Source organism: Schistocerca cancellata, chromosome 8 (assembly GCF_023864275.1).
Source record: "Schistocerca cancellata isolate TAMUIC-IGC-003103 chromosome 8, iqSchCanc2.1, whole genome shotgun sequence".
Taxonomy (NCBI): Eukaryota; Metazoa; Arthropoda; class Insecta; order Orthoptera; family Acrididae; genus Schistocerca; species Schistocerca cancellata.
This window is the reverse complement of record NC_064633.1, coordinates 52426951-52448142: the sequence shown is the minus strand read 5'-3', so window position 1 is coordinate 52448142 and position 21192 is coordinate 52426951. Positions and strand designations below refer to the sequence as shown.

At 37.9% G+C, this 21192-nt stretch overlaps 1 protein-coding gene across 1 annotated transcript in view; it reads left to right on the top strand.

Annotated features, from left to right (window-relative positions):
• The window catches only part of LOC126095334 (ras-specific guanine nucleotide-releasing factor 2-like), a 1914760-nt gene that overhangs the window by 1677037 nt on the left and 216531 nt on the right, over window positions 1–21192 (top strand). Inside the window, exon 24 of the mRNA XM_049910139.1 lies at window positions 19210–19307. Coding sequence (XP_049766096.1) covers window positions 19210–19307 — 98 coding nt within the window. The remainder of the gene's footprint in view (window positions 1–19209; window positions 19308–21192) is intronic.

Genomic DNA, 21192 nt, shown 5'->3' with positions numbered 1-21192 from the left:
TTTAATTTATGACACACCAGATGAAGAAGAGGGAGAGAAGTGGTAGTGTGTAGGGGTGTATCTGGCTTATCGCAAGGTGACAACTATGCCAGTCCACGTGTTTGCGCCATGCGGCCTCTGCTTATAATAAGCGTTCACTGGTAACATTGGCTGCAATTTAAATGACACCAAAAACACATTGTCTCAACTGGAAACTCACTGTTTGGTTGAATGAATCTTGGTTAATGGCTCTGCACTGCCCTCTGGGGGTGACAGCATAAAATAGACCATTTAACATCACTGAATCATCTTCTCTCATACAATTATTACTTAAAACAACTAAGCATTAGTTAAGCTACCACCACCACTTAAATCAACTGACACAGGAACTCTTATCTGCATATAATTACCTTCAACTACATAACCACAGGATCTTGTGCCTACTCACAAATAACCTCAATAAAACAACACCTTGCATTGCATCATATCAAGAAAACTTCACTGCCCTCTGGGGGATAGCAGCCAATAGTCAGCATATCCTCCTTTATCAACTTACAGGGCACAACAGATCACTTCTCTTTCATCATTCATTATAACTTTCATTACAGTACATCACTTAACACACTTAGCTTTGTGCAGTCAAGCAACCACCACTTGCAGAAAACGGAAGGTATGGACAGAAAAAGAATTTAAAAAATCTGGAGAGGGAATGTAGAGAGATGCAGAAACAAGAGAAAGAGAAGGCAGAAAATGTATTCCTTTTATTCTGAAATCTGTGTGTGTGTGTGTGTGTGTGTGTGTGTGTGTGTGTGTGTGTGTGTGTGGGTGGGTGGGTGGGTGGGTGGGTGGGTGGGGGGGGAGGGGCGGGGGTTGTAAAGCTAGGGTCCTGGGGCAGGTTGTTGAAGGTGAGTGCAGAGTAGGATGCTAATGGATATCCTACTCCAGTCCTGTCACATGCTTATCCTACTGCATCAGACACAAACTCACCCATGGAAGCAGTCATGTCATGTACCAGCTCTGCTGTAATTTCTGTAAACATTTTATATGGGCATGACCACCAACCATCTGTCCATATGAAGGAAAGGCTGCTAAAAAGCTGTGGGCAAGAGCAGAATTGACCACCCAATGGCCAACATGCTGCTGAACAGAACCTACTCAATTTCAATGGTTGCTTCATGATCCATGCCATATGGATCCTTCGTGCCAGCACCAGCTTTTCTGACCTCTGTAGATGTGAGTTATCCTTGCAACACAACTTTCATTCCTGATATCCTCTTGCCCTCAATTTCTCCACACCCTCTTCCCTACACTTTCCCCTTCCTGGTTTGAGACCCTCTCCTCTTGTCATTGTCATTCTCATTGTATGCTGCATGAAATCATAGGCCTATATGTTATATTCCTATACTGTTCACCTGCTGCTTCACCCTCCCAAATTCCTATCCCTTCTTTGTGCTTCCTCCCTCCGAGAGCTGTCAGCCATTTTGCACAACCATCCTTCACACCCCCTGCCATCTTTGTCTCACTCACTCCATCCAATATAACCTCTCACCCAATTCTACCAGTAGAACTTTTACCAGTAGAACTGTATTCGTGGAATTTGTGTGTGTGTGTGTGTGTGTGTGTGTGTGTGTGTGTGTGTGTGTGTTTGTGTGTGGGATGAGGCGGAGAGGGGACGCTTACCCACATGTACTCCAGCTTGAAAGGGGATTCATTTGGAAGTTAGTGATGTGCTCAGTCTTATTTGTGTGCCTATTGATGACTCAAACCTCTACTATTTGATGAGTTGTTACCTGTATTCCTCAATTATTTACTTTCTGCCAGAACTTTCCATGTCAAAATTACTATGCTTATTACATAACGCTCATGATCTGTCATTGATCTGTGGAAAGTGAAATATATAAACATTCCAAAATTCTTTCATAATATTCCCAGTCACATGTGCTCAGTATACAGTTGATATTCCCAAATGGGTTTGGATGTAAAACACAACCACCAGTAAATTAATAGATAAGTCCTCAGACCATGTTGAAACAGCATTATTGCGAATTTCAACTTCTTAGGAAATTATCATGAAATGTTACATAGTAACTCATCAACTCAACAGGCCAGAAGACATTCACATATTGTGTTACTAAGTAGTATATTAAAACCTGTATCATTATTTATTGGAGCTATATTTTGATTTGTAACTTAGTTTTATAGTATTTTTCTGTTGCCCTTTTTTTTAAGAGATCATCTTGTGATAACTTGCTAAGAATTCAAAACTGTTAATGATACTATGTGACCCAAGGCCGAAAAATATAATAAACGTATTTCGTTACTTGATGGTCACTGTGTCCCCTTAGGCAATGTGCATACCCTGCAGATGAATCACAAGGCTGTGACAGTACAAATTTATACTAGAAGGGCTGTACCTAAAATAAAGGGAGAGAAAGAAGAGCTTCAGTTATGAGTAAATGAAAGGTGAAGGCATGCTGGATATTTGTACATACAGTTTTGCTACCCTAAATTTTGTAAGACATCAATCTATTGTCAGTTAAGCTCTTTAAGCTTTACATTCACTTGCCTTTTCAGTTCTGTTGCCTTTCATGTAACAAGGAAGGTGAATAAATCTGTGAATGTTGTGCATTATTGGGGACGTTTTGCTACCTTGGCAATGCATACCACTTTGAATATCATTTCTTTAAAACTGCTCAGTTAACAAAGAGCACTTGTAGAAACTGGGTGGTAGGCCTGGGGTGATAGATTGTGGGAAGCTGCCTGGTGCCAGGTGCACACTCTGCAGCTAACAACCATTCCTCTGGTATGTACATTGTTCTCTGGACACTACACATGTTGACATACTAAGGCCTTCGTTTGGGACATCTCCCTGACCTCACAGTAATCTTTGAAGGAAGATGTGAATTGCAGCCCATTATTGGAGACCAGTGTGCGAGGCAGTTCTTCAGTGGCAGAGACCTGGGCCAAGGCTGCGAGATGGTGACGTTGCTTGTAGTGGTCACTGTGGATACAACATGGGCGTATTTTGAGTTAGCATCCACATTGAGCACCACATCAATCACAAAAATGTACCTCATCCATAACTGAAATAGATGCGGTCTCAGGGGGCAGGGGTGTAAGCCTTGGTATGAAAGATTGTGAGGGTGCTATTTGGTGCTAGGCACACGCAGTGCAGTCGCGGACCATTCTTTTGATATCGCTGTTGATCCCCAACAGTAAATGTGTCGGCAAACTATCGCCTTCATGCAGGACATCCCTCAATGTCCCTGATGCAGCAAGCTCAGTACCAAATGCTGCAGTTCCACTGGGATGATCACCCAGTGTGTTTCAGTCCTAGTGATTGAAATAATGACATCAGTGACAAGTGACAGCCTGTGAGAAATATGTTTTCAGGAGCTGAGCTCGGTCACCTACTTTGGGTGAGGTAAATTGGGCATCCGTGGGTCATGTAGTGGAGGATGTGCCACAAGTTAGGATCGCAGTGCATGGTAGTGGTGACACAGGTGACTGTAATGGGGAAGCCATCCAACACATATTTCCACTCAGCCTCAGTGTTGAAGCAGAGGACCTTCTGTCAGTCAGAGTCATGGTCCAGGCCAGTGAGCAGAAACATCAACATGTTGGCATTTGAATGCTGTGCTGTGGGCTTATACTGTCTGGACTCAGTACAGTGCTCAGCACTGGAGCTGTTGGGCTGACTGCACCGGGAGGAGGGAGTGTGGCCCAAATAATGCCACCAACAGCTTTTGATCTGTAATTAGAGAGAACTTTGTCCTGAAAAGATAGACAAGAAAATTTTTAACAGCCAACACTGAACATTTTTAACAGCAAACACTATCACCAATGCTTCCTTTATCTGGTGGCTTGTAATCGCACTCTCCCCATACATCACCAGAAGATTTTCAGTCTCTTCGTAAGATATATAAAAAAGTTTTTCACTTATCTTTATTTTCTCATTGTTGGCTGTAGTTCTCGTGTCTTGGATTAGATTCTTGGGGCTGAAATTTTGACTTTGTGGGTTCTAGTTGACTCAATAATTGATGAAGTAATTTCTGTTTCTATGACTTTTTTATTTTGTCCCATTCTTCTATATAACACTGACTTTAGAATCTCCACTTCCATAAAACCAACAGTTACATTGTTATTGCCAAAATCAAAAACACATCCAATTCCATCAGAGGCATGCCCACTACTACTAACTCATTCTGCAGTACTAACAGAATTGCAAAGAGTTTACAAAGAAAAACAGTTTACAACCTTTCTTGATAAAAGAAGAGTCTTCACCAAGTTATATCATTGTTTTATGAATGAGACCAGAAATAAATTTAATACATATCATCAGGTTGTGCAATTAATAATAGGAATTTTAAGTATGGCAGATATTTGATAATTTCAAATATTTTTAAATGAAAAGTAATTCCAACTGCACACACAGAGCCAGTATATACCGATTTTAACAAATTAATTTCTTTTTATACATTTCAGCCTGAAATATAATACATCATATACAAAATCATATGAAATTCATTTAGTTAAACAGCTGAGATAATGTTATTGTATACAAGATTCAAAAGTATTCCTGGTATCAACTATTTCTCTAAAAGAAAGGTAACGTGAGCCGAGGGCGTCCCATTACAATATCCCCCCCAGAAAATCTGGAAACAGTGCATTTACAATATTCTGTAACAGACTACAATGTTTTCCAATCAGTGTACAAAATGATGCCAAGAGATAGAATACAGATTTATAGAAGCATCTGATACAATACATATTAAAGAAAATATAAGAAAAATATCTGCTACAAAAGTCATAATCTATACATGTATCAGGGTATGGTATTCAGATTTTCAGATCTGTGGAGCATACTGTCACAAGACAATTGATACAAGGTCAAAATTACAACATTGCAACACTAAACTATAGAAATAAATACAGATCAAATGTAAGTTACTACAGTTACAAACTGTAAGTTTACATCCATAAAAGCAAACCTTCAAAGTCTTAAAAAGAGAAGAGAAAAATTTCAGAGCCTAAGTGTACGACGAGTGAGCCAACTCAAAAAACTCACAATGATGGGTACAGTCCATAAGAATATACTCAACCATGAGTAGGCATGTAGTAAAAAATCAATCAGTCACATAAACCAGAGTATTTAAGTATGTGTTGACTCATGACAGAACAAAATAAAGGAACAATATTAGGGCCTAAGCTTACGATGTGGGGACCGACCCATGACTCCTAACCACACCGGGTACAAACCAGCAAAAAATGATTCGACACAACAAAATAATACAGTTCACAATCATATCAATAAGTTCAATTAAATGCAAAGAGTAACTGTAAGAAGGATCTAGCCTCAATCGATGGTTGTACGCTCTCCTTGGGTAGACATACACAGAACTGTGATGACCAGGGGCACCCAAAATGGAGTTAAACATGAATCTGCCCACAACTCAAGTTCCATTCACATGTTATTGCTATTGTGGTCTTCAGTCCATCCACTGGTTTGATGCAGCTCGCCATGCTACTCTATCCTGTGCAAGCTTCTTCATCTCTGAATAACTACTGCAACCTACATTCTTCTGAATCTGTTTAGTGTATTCCTGCCTTGGTCTCTTTCTACGATTTTTACGTGACGCACTTCCCTTGATCCCTCAGAATGTGTACTACTGACTGATCCCTTCTTCTAGTCAAGTTGTGCCACAAACTCCTCTTCTCCCCAATTCTGTACCTCCTCATTAATTACATCTACCCATCTAGACTTCTGTAGCACCACATTTCAAAATCTTCTATTCTCTTCTTGTCTAAACTATTTATCATCCATGTTTCACTTCCGTATATGGCTACACTCCATACAAATACTTTCAGACATGACTTCCTGACACTTAAATCTATACATGATGTTAACAAATTTTTCTTCTTTAGAAGCGCTTTCCTTGCCATTGCCATATCCTCTCTACTTTGACCATCATTTTTCTCCCCAAATATCAAAACTCATCTAGTACTTTAAGTGTCTCATTTCGTAGTTTAATTCCCTCAGCATCACCAGATTTAATTCAACTACATTCCATAATCCTCTTTTGCATTTGTTGATGTTCATTTTATATCCTCCTGTCAAGACACTGTCCATTCCATTCAACTGCTCTTCTAGGCGCTTTGCTGTCTCTGACGGAATTACAATGTCATTGTCAAACCTTAAACTTTTTATTTCTTGTCCATGGATTTGAATTCCTACTCCAAATTTTTCATTTGTTTCCTTTACAGTTTGCTCAACATACATATTGAACAAGATCTGGGACAGGCTGCAACCCTGGCTCACTCTCTTCTCAACCACTGCGTCCCTTTTGTACTCCTTGACTCTTATAACTGCCATCTGGTTTCTGTACGAATTGTAAATAGTCTTTTGCTCCCTGTATTTGACCCCGCCACCTTAAGTACTCAAAAGAGAGTATTCCAGTCAACATTGTCAAAAGCTTTCTCTAAGTCTACAAAAGCTAGAAATGTAGGTTTGCCTTTCCTTAATTTGTCTGCTAAGATAAGTTGTAGGGTGAGTATTGCCTCACGTGCTCCAACATTTCTAAGGAATCCAAACTGATCTTCCCCAAGGTTGGCTTCTACTAGTTTTTCCATTAATCTGTAAAGAGTTCATGTTTGTATTTTGCAGCCATGACTTATTAAACTGATAGTTCAGTTATTTTCACAACTCTCAACACTTGTTTTCTTTGGGATTGGAATTATTATATTCTTCTTGAGGTCTGAGGGTATTTTGCCTGTCTCATACATCTTGCTCACCAGTCCAATCAGATACAATATTGCAAAACTCAGGATAAAACAGAGTTATAGAAAGCTTTGAATCATGACATAAACAAGTAGCTTGAGGACAAAAATCAGTGTATGCAAGCAAACATGTATACATCTTGTTATATTGTCCATACTAGTAAATGTCTTCCACACTGTTTGCTAATTGTGCGTACAAACTAACCTATGTATGTAGAGACCTAGAAGATTCATTTACAACTGACAAAAAAATACATACTGATTTAAAATTACATAATGTATTGGAAGTTAATCCCTCTGCTTGAAAAAACATTCATTTATGTGAAATAACAATGTCTTTAGCAGTCTTGGCTAACAACTCACAAATATCAGTTGCAATGCTGATTTAGTTGACAGATGCTTAAGTACATTACCCAGCCCCTATGATCTCTTGTAAGTTGACTGGTCCAGCAGGGTGCAGCCATACAGCATTGTGGGGACTGGATCCACACACATCTTTCAATTTTCTCCCTAGAGTTCTCATCACATGCTTCAATGGATAGGTAACTTCCTGTCTGGCATTCACATCAAATCCTGAAACATTGTTTTGTGTACTAAATACACTGTTCAATACCTTTTTCGCATCACATTAAATATGCTCTCCCTATTCATTTTTCAAAAGTCATTTATATGGGATTTATATTAGGTGCAATTAAAAAGTGTTCACATATGAAACATTAATAATCAGAGTTAAATGCAATAAAAAAAGAAATGAACTAACAAGATGATACACACAGATATACTAAGATACTATTCCTAATTTTTGCAGTAGAAATTATGAACATTGTCCCATTTCAAAACTGTAAAAATGTCTACTCATTTAATCTTATGGCATGTACGTATCAAATTCTAAAGCACAAATCTATTACAGAGCATAACTATACAGGGAGGAGAAAATTGTGTCACTAATTTTTAACCCTGGATAGCTGATGCCAGTAGGAACCAGAATTACTAATGTTGTGTTGGTCAAAAACGCACCATTTTTAAAATATGTAAACTTATTGCCACACCCTCTGATTGGCCATGGCATTACCCTATCGCTGTTCATCTGTTTACGGTCAGCGCTATGGTTGTCAGTTCACACATACAAATGTCCCCCGCCCCATCACTGCCCCAACGTGATACACACAAGTGTCAAATAGGTCTTGCTCTTTGTCTCCACCTTATGTCAGAGGCATTCACATGTAAGCTTTGCATCGGAGCACACACACGTCACCTGCGATTTAGTCATACAGTAAGCATGGTGGCACAGTATTCGTTTGAAGAACAACGAGATATGGTTTTTGTTTATGGAGTAGCCAACAGTAATGAATATGAAGCTTGACCATTGTATGAGGAATGGTACCCAGTGAGATGCCACCCACACCTGCAAACATTTACAGCAATTCACCAGTTACTTGGTGAAACAGGCTCATTAGTGGGATATCACGGTGATGATGGAAGACCTCAAACATGACAGGATGCTGCATTTGTAGAGGCTGTTCTTGAGCGCTTCGAGGAAACACCTACAGTGATTACTCAAGCAGTTGGACATGAGATGGTGGTCACTCATCGGTTAGTCTGGGAGGTTTTGAGGGATGACGGCCACCATCCATTTAGTTTCCACCCTGTCCAAGACCTAAATCCTGTGGCAGTCTATGAACACAGGCTAGGGTTTTACCAGTGGTTTCTGCGACATGTTGCACAACATCTCGATGTCCTCACCATTGTGTTGTTTACTGATGAGTGCACCTTCCATCGGGATGACCTATACAACACTTGAAAAGTTCATTACTGGGCAAGGGGAAATCCTCATGTCGTGTATGTCCACAGACACCAGGAATGATTTTTGCTCAACATTTGGGCAGGCATTGTGGGTGACCATCTGATTGGGCTGGTCTGTCTCCCTCCTCTACTTACCGGATCAAAATACCTTCACTTTTTCAAAAAAGCTCTACCTGGCCTACTGGAAGATGTTCCCCTGGACATACGGCTATGCATGTGGTTGCAGCATGATGGTGCACCCTCACATAATAGTCATGCTGTGCACAGATATTTAAATGAACTCTTCAGTGGCCAGGTAATTGGCAGAGGTGCTCATAGCACATGGTCCGTGCGATCACCAGACCTCACGCCATTTTTCCTGTGGGGATACTTTGAGGTTCTAGTTTGCCCACCCGGATGTGAAAGGCCTAGAAATGAAGAGGAATTAATGTATTGCATTCAACATGCCACCAGTCACTTCAGGGCAATGTCAGGAATCTTTGAAAGAGTTCGGCAAAACACCATTAAATGTTACCGAGCTTGTGTCCCATCACAAGGTCACCAGTTCGAGCATGTGCTTTAAGTAAACAATGTCCTAGCTACAATAAAGGCCGTTTTCAGGGCCAACACAATTTGTAAAAGACTTTCTGTACGTGAACTAATAACTGCTGACAGGTTTGTTCCCAGTATGTCTTATCATTAAACTACAATGGATGTGTTGGGACCCTGGTGGATTTGCCCCCAGAGTGGAAGGCTGGTGCGCTACCACTGAGCATGCGGGCCACCTTGCATATGTCGTGATCTCCGGCAGGAAAAGCATTCGTGGTCATGTGTTGTCCAGAGCATCTGGCAACAGGGCAATCCCACGGCTAATCGGAGTGTGTGGCGCCAATTATTGGGCTGCCTGTACCAATCAAACACTTCCCTTGCCACTGATTAATCTTAATCTTAATGTAAGGACATCCTAAATCTAAATAATCGTCATGTAGACCTACAAAGCATAAGTAATTTTGGTACCTACTGTCATCAGTTATCCAGGGTTAAAATTTTGTGACAATTTTTCTCTACATTGTTTAGTGTATCATAGATTTTAACTCAGTTTAAACATAAGATAGAACTCTACAAATCACATCATCTTACATACTAAATTCATGACAAACAAAACACAGTTATCTGTTATGAATCTACGGACAGATTTAACCTCTGTCAATGGATGAGGTAGAACTCTAGAAATTACATGGTCTTACATACTACATTCATGATAAACAGAACACTATTTATACAGTCTGTTAAATCTACAAATGTAGTGAATATTTTCTTCTATGCTAGATATCATTATGCATCTATGTTCAAAGGTTTTGCCTTCTATACCAAACGTTAAAAGTACCTGAGATTTTACCAATTTGCTTTGCTTACCTACCTATAGTTCCTCTTCTCCTTACACCTGCAACGGGCATTTCCACAAAGTTCTTACTATACTTGATCTTGTCTCTAAATTGTTCATTTATACCACAAATTGGGCAACCTGTACCAATCAAACAGTTCCCTTCCCACTGATTAATCTTAATCTTAATGTAAGAACATCCAAAATCTGAATCATCGTCTCTGGTGTTAGACACTTCACGTACTGGACCATTTTAAATTTCATCAAATGCTACATTCACATGGTTTTACAGGGTTTTTATCAGCTTTACTGGTATCATAATATTACTTTGGTTACAAATGTTATCAGGTATAGATTGAACACACTGAATGCATTCCATAGCACAACTAAAATCATTCATTACAGAAGGAAAACAAAATATATTACTGTCAAAATTACACTTCCTGATTAGATCTTCTTTCACTGTGTTCCACCAATTTGGGTACAAATTTTGACTAACAACAGCTAACTTATTCCAGAGTGCACTTTTATTTATTTTATCATCAATCTGGTCCCATACAAACTTCAAAAAGTTTTCACCTTTATTCTCTAGGCTCACAGATAACTCACCTTTACTGTTTGGATCATTATTGTGCATGGCATTAATGAAAAATTGCTTTGACTGGACTGGTATTCCATGAATCTCGCCTACATCATCACAAACACCATTTACCTCAACTGTATTCACAAACAACTCTGCAACTTCATTATTCTTAAACTCCACAAATATCTGATATTCATCATCATCATCATCATTATACCATTATTATACTCTTCCAAAATACTTCATCAACAACATCATTAACAACACAAGTCTCATCTCCATCAAAGTCACATACTTCAGCTACATTCATTTGCAATAAGCTACCAGATTCAGACTTATCAACCTCAGCTATTTCACAGTTCTCATTCACATCGACATCAAGAATACCACCTAATCCAGATCCAATACAGTCATCATATATTTTACATACATCAATAACACTGTTTTCTGACCAAGAGAATAAATCATTAGTACACACTACATCAAAATTCTCATTACTCTCACATTCTGGTTTGTGTCTAGCACCTACATCACTATAATTAAACATAGTATCCCAAAACATTTGATCAAAATATACATGAGAAATCTGATATTCCTTCTGTTCAACTTCAGATACCTGTGCCACATTGTTAACACTGATATTATTGTGTAATTGCAAGTGTCAATTTGGGGTCCTGTGCTTGATGTGTTTCCTCGCCCCCAAACTGTGGACCTTCATTGAGGTGGACTGCCATTTCCCTAGTAGTTACCTCTATGATTGTTTCTCCTATTAAATTGCCCATGGTTTTCCCCATTATTCCTATTCTGCAGATGTTCAAAATTTCTGTCTCTATTACCAATTTGGGCCATGATAGAAGTTACCACCATCTCTGTTTCTGTAGTTATTACAATTGTGATCTACCGTATATTATTTTGATTATTATGGCACATGCCTCTTTCTACTGCTCTATCCTATGTGTCAACTGCCAGTCCATGCACTAATACCACTGCAATCTCTCTAATAATCTTCTTTTGAGTGCATCAATCAATGTCATTGTGTCAAATGGTTTGTCAAGGTGTGTTAGTTTCTTAAGTTGAGTCTTACAAAACTCTTTCAGAGTACCATCCCTATTCTGATAATTAGGGCCATTCAAAAATTCACTTTTAATTCTCCCCTGTTCAGCTTCCAACCAAAATTTATTTAAAAAACTTTTTTTGAAAACTTTGATATGTCTCCCATTGATTTAAATTTAAATTTATCCAAGACAGAGCTTTGCCTTCAAGACATCTTTTAACAAATTAAAATTTTTGATCATCATTCTTGTCTGACACAAAACTATCTCTACAGTGGTGCAGAAAATCCACTGGATGTAAATTGTCTGATGGAAAACTTTTGATTGGAATGTTGGACCATACAGTACCATTGCTGGAATAAAGATTTTTCTGAATACAGTTTTCCTGAACTACTAAAATTTTTTGATCTAAAACATTTACATTAGTTAGCATACTATTTTCAACATTTAAAATTTTTTAATCTAAACTACTTAAGCTCTGTTCCATTTTTTCCACAATGGCCTTCTGTTCAGCACTGAAGTCATTAACAATCTTTGTCTGTTGTGCATATTGGGCAACTCATTTTCCAAAACAATAAATTTATTTTCTAAGACATTGACTTTTTAACCCCTCTGATGACCCATTTTTTAGCTCCAAAACCTGATTACTAAGTTGGTCTAACTGGTATTGTACCCTATCCATTCTACTATTGTTCGCAGTTTTTATGTCATTTAATTGTTCTGGTAGTGAAGTAAATTTGCTGTCATTGTCTGTCCTTATTTAACTGCTCATTAAGTGCACTAAATTTGCTGTTGTTATCTATTTTTATTTCAGTTAGCTGGTCATTAACTGTTTTAAATTTGGTATTGTTATCTGTCTTCATTTCACCTAATTTTGCCAAAATCAACTGCAAAATATCTGTTTTCACCATTCTTTGCTAACTACACTTTCACTTGGTTGAAACATGTTCTGACTGGGTTCTACAGCTTTCACGTCTACATCACTACTACCCTCATCTCTATTCATTTTTCCAGCAAGCACATGAGTCAAAAAAAATCACTCTCCATCTACTTTCTTTGAGTGATTGGAGATTCAAATAAACTGCAATTGACACAAATCACTGTCTTTTTTTCTTCTACAACAGGCTAGACTTCATTATCAGTCAACTGACCCAGGATGATGCCCATAGTTGTAATCTTACCCTTCTCACACATCACCAGAAAATTTTCAGAATCTTTGATAGGTGTATGATATACAAAAATCTTTTTTACTTATGTTCATTTTCTCATTGTTTGCTGCAGTTCTCGCGTCTAGTGGTAGATTCTTGAGGCTGAAATTTTGACTTTGTGGGTTCTAGTTGACTCGATAATTGATGAATTAATTTCTGTTTCTATGACTTTTTTATTTTATCTCATTCTTCTACATCACACTGACTTTACAATCTCCACTTCCATAAAACCAACAATTACATTGTTATTTCCAAAATTAAAAACACACCTGATTCCATCAGGGAGGCATGCCCACTACTATGAACTCATCCTGAGTACTAACTGAGTTTACAAAGCAAAACAGTTTACAACATTTTTGACAAAAGAAGAGTCTTCACCAAGTTATATCATTATTTTATACATGAGTCCAGAAATAAATTTAATAAATATCATCAGATTGTACAATTAATAATAGGAATTTTAAGTATGTCAGATATTTGATAATTTCAAACATTTCTGAAAGAAGAGTAACTCCAACTGTGCACACAGAGCCAGCACATATCGATTTTTAACAAATTAATTTCTTTTTATACATTTCAGCCTGAAATATAATACATCATATACAAAATCATATGAAATTCATTTAGTTAAACAGCTGAGATAATGTTCCCATACGCAAGATTCAAAAGTATACCTGGTATCAACTATTCTTTATTTAAAAAAAAAAAAAAAAAAAAAAAAAAAAAAGAGAGAGAGAGAGAGAGTAGAGGAGGGTGTCCCATCACAAGCTTTTGTGCTGTGCAGGGGTCAATGTCTTGGATGCGTAGGCTATAGGCTATTCAGGCTGATTCCCATTCTTGTGTGCCAAGACTGCTCTGATGCCATAGGCAGATGCATTACCAGCCACAACAAACGAGCAACTGAGATAGAATGTCATGAGGCAAGGGGCAGATCTGAGCATGGTTTTCAATTCAGTAAAAGCCCAATTCCAGGCAGGGCTCCAGTTGTAAGGCACACCCTTTTTTATGGAACTAATTGAGGGGTTGTGTAATGTGGACCATCTGAGGATTACACTTTAAATAATATTTGATTTTGCCCAAAAACACCTGTAATTCAGGTAATTTCCGCAGATGGTGTAAGGAATATGTTGCAGTGACATTCCAGTCAGTATGCCTGATTCCCTCTTTGTTGAAGCAAATACATCAATTCCAGCTGAGAAAACCTACCCTTCTCCAAATGATAATACAAACCTGCATTCCACAGTATCATAAAAAGGGCATGGAGGGTTTGCAAATGTTGCTGGTGGGAATTTGCTGCATCAGCTGTTGTAGAAATCTTTGGAAATCTCTGAGGGCTGACACAAGGTAAGCATCAGTGAGGTCACTATTGGAGTAATATTCTCCTCCAGCAAGTTTGGCGTGGAGATCCTGTGACCAGGAGATAGGATAAGTTTCCACCTCCAACTGGGTATTGACTGTTGTCTTGAAATTTCCACACAACTAAACAGAGCTATTGGACTTTCTGATGAGCAATGAACTGAGTAATGTGTTTGATGCTGCAATGATCGAGAACTGCCCACAAAGAGAAATAGAACGATCTCCATAGACCACAAGTGCCACAAGGATGAGGAAAATTCACGCAAGCTAAGGCATGCATAAGTTACCTGATTTATGTAAGAAATAGTGGCCCTGTTTCCAAATGGAAGTGGATGTCCTAGTGAGAAATGTGAAGTGCAAGAATCAGTTTACGCATGAAGGGGTCGCCTGGAGGGACTATAGACTGCAGTGCATATATGGTAGATAGTGCAGTCTTAGGGCAGGATGGGAGTGGGTTGTGCAGCTTTGGCACACTGAGTGGAAATGCCCCTCTTTGCCACAGAACATGCAGGACCCCAGTAATAATCACAGTCTACTTGAGACTGAGCAGAACACTGTGAGCATGAAGGGAGCGGCATCCGTGACCATTGACGAGACATGACCAGAGGCATGGACACAATAGAGACTTGTAAAATGAAAAATCACAATGTTTCTGCAATCTAGGACTCATCCTATGCCTACAACACAGGAATGGAATGCATGGTAGCATGTTAGCTGCCACAGCTTGTGGCCTCACCATGAGTTGTTCATTAGCAGCCTCTGCAATTTGAAACAAATGTGTGATGCTCAGTGTGTCCTGCAATGAAGCATGCCCCTGTGTGGACCTCTGGATCAGATGCCAGCTGAACTATGATGTCTCGAATCTAGGAGACCACATACAAATCTTCGCTGCTTGGTTGACACAAGTGAAATCGTATTTGCAGCTGAGACAATGCAAGTCAGTGACCTATGAGCTGTATGTTTGTCCAGCCTGTTTATGATATTGGTGGAACTTGAGCCTAGAGGCAATTGCATGATATCTCTGAAAATAATAATTAGTCAACAGAACGCACACCTCCTGAAATGAGAGTGTTACTGGGTGGACAAAGGTGCTAATTGTTTCAGCTGAAAAAATGTTACCCATGTTGCCCTAAACAGAAATAAAAATTGCTGCAGTGAATCAGCCATGACTTGAAATGCTGAGAAATATTGCTTCAGTCGAAGCAAAAATGTGTCCCAGTCCCCTGCAGCATCACGGGAAAATGGAAACAATGTACGGTGTATGGGAGCATTGGTTGCTGGTTTCACTGAGGCCTGGAGCAAAATGGCCTCGTGTGCTTGGAGTTTGTGTGCCTGAAGCTGTAGCAACTTTCATAGCAAGCCTATCTGTACCTGCTGCTGTTACATTAGCTGCTGCTATTGTCGCAGCAGGAAAACCAATTTAGTGTCCCTGCTAGTAAACAACTTCCTTTCTCCTTATTGTCAATTCTATACTGGGTAATCCAGCTGGCTCCTATCTATGAGTCCCATGCAACCTGGAGTGCCTTCGAAAACCATGTAAAAGATGTTCATTCTCTCACTTGCTATGCACAAAATGTTATTCCTACATAAAAAATGAACATGGCCTTTTTGTTTGAAATTTAATGTATATAAATTTTCTACTAGGAAATGTTTTTGCCAGATGGCATAGTTTTCGAATTATTCAAGGAAACATACAAAAGTGACCTGCCAACATGTTTTTCTTGAATAACTCAAAAACCTTGTCATGTAGTGAAAACATATCCAAGTACAAAATTTAACTACATTAAATATCCTGCAAAAATATCCTGTTCATTTCTTTCTGGATTCCATAAAACCCATAGGAAGTGGCAGCTGAATCACCCTTTTTATAAGAGTAACTAGATATCAGCACATGTGTCAGTAGCCAGAAGAGAAATGTGTGAAGTCGCAAGGTGGAAGAGCAAGGGAGTATTGGTACAAACATAACATAGCAAAACATATAACTGTGTGGCTGCAACAATCCTGCCTGCATGTTATTGTTTGCATAGGGAGACTGATGGGTCATAGTGTAATTGCAAAATGTAGACTGAATCTGCTGGCAATCATGATAGTGACGGGATAAAATGAGTAACTATTGTTAACTGAAAGTGTGTTCTACAATTGCTTCTAGAACAAATCGAAATAATTATGTAACCTGTATCATCATCAGCAGTTTGACATCCACTTCTGTATAAAGGCCTCTTCTGGACTTTTCTGTGTATTATGGTCTTCATCAGCATGCTTTCTCACTACTGTTGTAGGATTTCTTGTGTTGTGTACCCTCTCTCCATGAGATCATCATCTCATTCTTTTCTTATCCATTTCAATCCAGTAAAGAATTTCATTTGCCCATCTGTCATTTAGCTGGTTGTGTGTCCCACTTCCGGTTCCACTTCATTTTCATTACAGCCATAATTACATCTCCATTCCAGTTTGTTCTCTGATCCATTTGTTTCTCTTCCTGTCTCTCAAAGTAATGCCACACATTCACCTCTCTGTGTCGAAAATTCTGTTTAGTTTACCTAATGCACCCCATTACTGTTCTGCTTATTTGTTTTCCCATTCATCGAGTCATTCTCTTCAACTGTCCTGCACACAAAAACTCACCAGCTGGAACTGTAACTTCATTATTAATTTTTAAATTCTTATATATTGATTATATATTACAGTAGTCTTATTCTACCTGTTTTGTAGGCCTGCTTTCAAATGTGCTCCAGTAATTTCTTTTAATGTTGATGTCTATCTGCAGCGGAGGCAAACAGTACAATGACATTAGTAAAATGAAGGTACCTCAGATACATTTCATTGATGCATAGGACGTATTCATTTTCCCATTTTTTATTTTTATGTTTTTAAAATTTTGTTGTTTGCATTTCTTTGATTGTTTTGATGTGGCCTGGCACAACTTTATCTCCTGTGCCAACATCTTCATTGCAAGTAGGACTTGCACAGAATGTTCTCAGTTACTGCCTTTGCTATCAGTACACTGTCACTGTGTGCTTCAGTTTACCTTATGTTCTCATTATCATTCTTTAGCAGACCAGTTCACATTGCATCTAAACCGACATTTATTTATTTAACGTGAACAGTGGACATTCAGACCCTTTATTACATTAGACCAGGTTTTAGGAGGAAACATAGGTAAACTGAAATACAAAACAAATATCAAATAAAATAAAATAATAAAGATGAAATAAAAGAGCAATAAAAAGATTAAAATATTTATGTAAAATCAGAGAAATGATTATAGAAATGGCCAGACAAGAAAAAAACTTCCAAGCAAATTTTTCTTTTAGATAGAATTTGATGTTTGTCAGAAGGAAAAATCTGGGAGACATGAGTACTGGAGTAGCTATGAAACTTTAGGTGTTCATGTTATAAAATATGTGTGGATGCTACAGGTAGCTGTAAAATCAGCAAATCATGTAGCTGTTAAAATTTATGATCATTATTAACGTGTAACCTACCTTTGGTTTCAGTGCATCAACCTAGAGCTTTCAACAAGTAGAAAATCTCTTAGCACAGTTACCACTAACTGCATTTATAGAAATACAAAAGAGCTTAGTTCTTTCTGCTCCATCATCCACAGAAAAGGATGCTCACAGAAATATATCAGCACCAATAATAAAAACATATTATTCCCTGTGGACTGGATATCATTTTCCGTTATGCCATGACAGGTATGGTGGGGGAGTATGCAATGATCTTGTGATGTCTTGCAGAAGTGTTTCCCAGCTCTCTTGATTTCTTACTTACTTATTTGTAAGGCTGGCTAAACAAACTGTAGTCATCCTTTAGCCTCACCAATTAGACTCCTCCATCTTCTTCAGTCCATGTATTCTTGTGCAGCTAATCCTCTCATAATCATATCCTCTCTGACCCCATCAATCTATCTCAGCTATAGTCCTCCCTTTGGTCTGTTGCCTCTGATGTCTTCTCCCACCACCTGCCTGGTGATTTGGCCTTCTTGACAAATATGTGCCAATACCACTTCAGTGTCCTCTCTTTAATCACTGCCACAATGGTCAGGGATTTCTACAAATCCTGCAGTCTGCAATTTTTCCATTCTCCTCAGTTGTCTCTATTCTACACTGGTCCAAAAATTTGTCTCAGAACAGCACTCTGAAATTTCAGGAGCTTTCTTTGAGTCTTCTGGGTCAGAGTCCAGGTATCTTGTCTGTGCAGAAGCATGGATCGGTTGTATTACAACCCTGTGCATCCTAATCTTTGTGGATCTTGATACAAGCCATGCCTTAAGTAGATTTCTGAGTGCAAATGTGGACCTGCTTCCTACTTGAATTCAAGCCATTATTTCCTAGTCTGTCTCATTCCTTCATTGAGTAATGCATCAAGATATTTTAACTCTTTTATCCTTTCAAAGGATTTTACATTCATGTGTAAAGGGCTGTTATTATTCTGTCAGGGATTTGGTCTTGTCCATATTCATCTTCATCCCTGTTCTCATTGCCTCTTCCATTAACCTCTTATCACATGAATCAGATCTTCTTCATACTGCATTATTAAAATTACATCATCCTCATAGCTCTGGGTGTTGATCCTTCTGATTTCTTAACACGTTAATTTTGTGTCATAGCAACAAAGGCTATAAAGGAAGTGGATGAGGTAAGGAAGAATGACAAGGAAAGATATAATTGAAAATGAATTCTTCCACATGATATTCCCTATTTAACACATTCACACAAAATTAGTTTGTAAAAATTACTAATATTGTGAATAATATGTGGGTAGAAGAGGATGCTTTAATGCTCCTAATAAAAATCATTTGTATAAAAATTTTGTGTTTTGTGTCTTCCAGTGTAAGTAATGTAATTAATTCCTTACAGAACAAAATGAAAAAGAGTTTAAATATGATTGTATTATTTGTTTTGGGTAGAGCTACTTTGCAGAACATGTTTATTATATATTCTTAACGTGTTAAAAATGGAAAAGTTGTGTGTTTGGAATGTAACAATTGTTTGAAAGTTGTATGTTTCATTTTCTTTCATTATAAACTCTAAAGTAAGAAATAGTTATGAAATAAATAATTGAATGTTCCTTTTACTATTTCAGACACCAAGTAAAGAAAACATAGAAACACTTTCAGCTCTTGAAATAGCAGAACAGATGACATATGTGGATCATCAGATATTTATTTCGATTTCAAGCGAGTAAGTGTTGAATTTTTTTCAATTTCTCTGCCAACACTAATAATAAAAATAGTGTAATTTTTCCTTGTGGATTACTGTCTCTCTTACTGAAAATGTTCTAATAACTCACAATGTGAGATGGAAGGTGAATATCCGTACATCAACGATTGAAACAAAAAAAGCAGAGTTTTTCTGGAATGCAGATATCTTACTTCCAGAAATCATACATATTTCATTCAGGTTTTCCTGGTTTCTAACTGGTTATTTTTCATGATGTAGAAAAGCTTGAAATTCTTTTGAATTCATTAACCAAGTATAGAACTTTTTCTCAGCAACATGACAGCTTATGAGGATATACAATATATTGGAAGGTACTTTTTCTTATTTGTTTGGCATCTGTAACTGATCATTCTTTTATTCAATCACACATTGTGTTTGATAAACCCCATTAAGAGACACAATCCTCAGGGATGCATAGCAGGTCAAAATTTATTTTATCATAGAAATAAATTTGCAGCTTAGTGTCTCGTATAATTAACAGAAAAACTATACCTTAAAAATGAGTTTATGACCACTCTTTGGAAGTAATAGGGTAACTGGTCATCCATCAACCTTGAAGTCTCATTACTACATTTAAGTTTGTATTATTTTTGGAAACCACATCGCAGGAGAGGTTATGAATGAAACAAACATTCAGTTTGAGAAAGTAAATAAATAACGCAGTTCTGTAATAATGTGTTGATGCAAATGAGTGTTGGTTCAAAAATTTAGTCAGTCACCAGAAATTTAATTTCTACCAAATTGTACACCATACAGTGTGAAATGCTAGTTATCTTTATTGCATCAGAAAATTTGAGGATGCAAGAAAAAAAAAGAATGAACTACTTGTTTGTATCTAAGAAGACATCAACTGAGAAAACTAAAAAAAAAAAAAAACCTGAGACAGATTTTCATCCAGTGTTTACCTTCAGGAGAAGAAATATGTATCACTGCCTATAGACACAAAAAAGTAAAAGTGAGGTACTACCTACCTTTTAGAACTAATAATTCCTATAGTAGTGAGAATATGTTGGAGACAGTTACAAATGAAGGATAGGGCAGGATGAGACCCACCTGTATAACCCAATAAATTGTTACCTCCAGTATTTGTATAGTTCACTTGTTCCGACACAACAATCTGCAAAAAGTGAAGCTACTACTGATAATTTCTGTCAAGGCATTAATACATAATATCAGCAGCAAGGTTCTGAAAATGCTACCCTTCCCTGGGGTACACCTAGAGTTATCTCTACTTCTGTTGGTGACGCTCCATCAAGGATTGCATCCACCCTGCCAAGAAATCATCAATCAAGGCACAAATTTTGTTTGATACCAACATCATTATTGCACTTTCATTATAAATTTTGTGTTGCACTGTGTTAAATGTAAAATTACTTGAGGACTGGCAGCTACAGATGATCTAGTAAGAGAAGTCTTGTGCAGAAAGTACAATATACATTCCACTGAACTGTGACACCTGCAGCCACAGAGACCACCTGCAGTTGCCAAAAGCTCATAACTACTGTCATAGGAGGCTTTAGAAGGAGGATTGTTCCTTGCAGTTGACAAAAATATTGTCTCTATTGCAGTCAAAGTTGAGTGTAAAACTGTAGCTATTTTGTAGTGTATAACAGGTGCAGGCAAAGCCAAGTTAATTATTGTAACAATATTGTGAAAACCAAAGTTACTACTCACCATATAGCAGAGATGCTGAGTCGCAGATAGACACAGTAAAAAGACTTTCACAAATATAGCTTTTGGCCAGTAAGGCCTTCATCAAAATTAGACAACAAACACGCACATACAAACTCACGCAAATGCAATTCTCACACATGCATAACTGCAATCTCAGGCAGCTGAGGCCCCA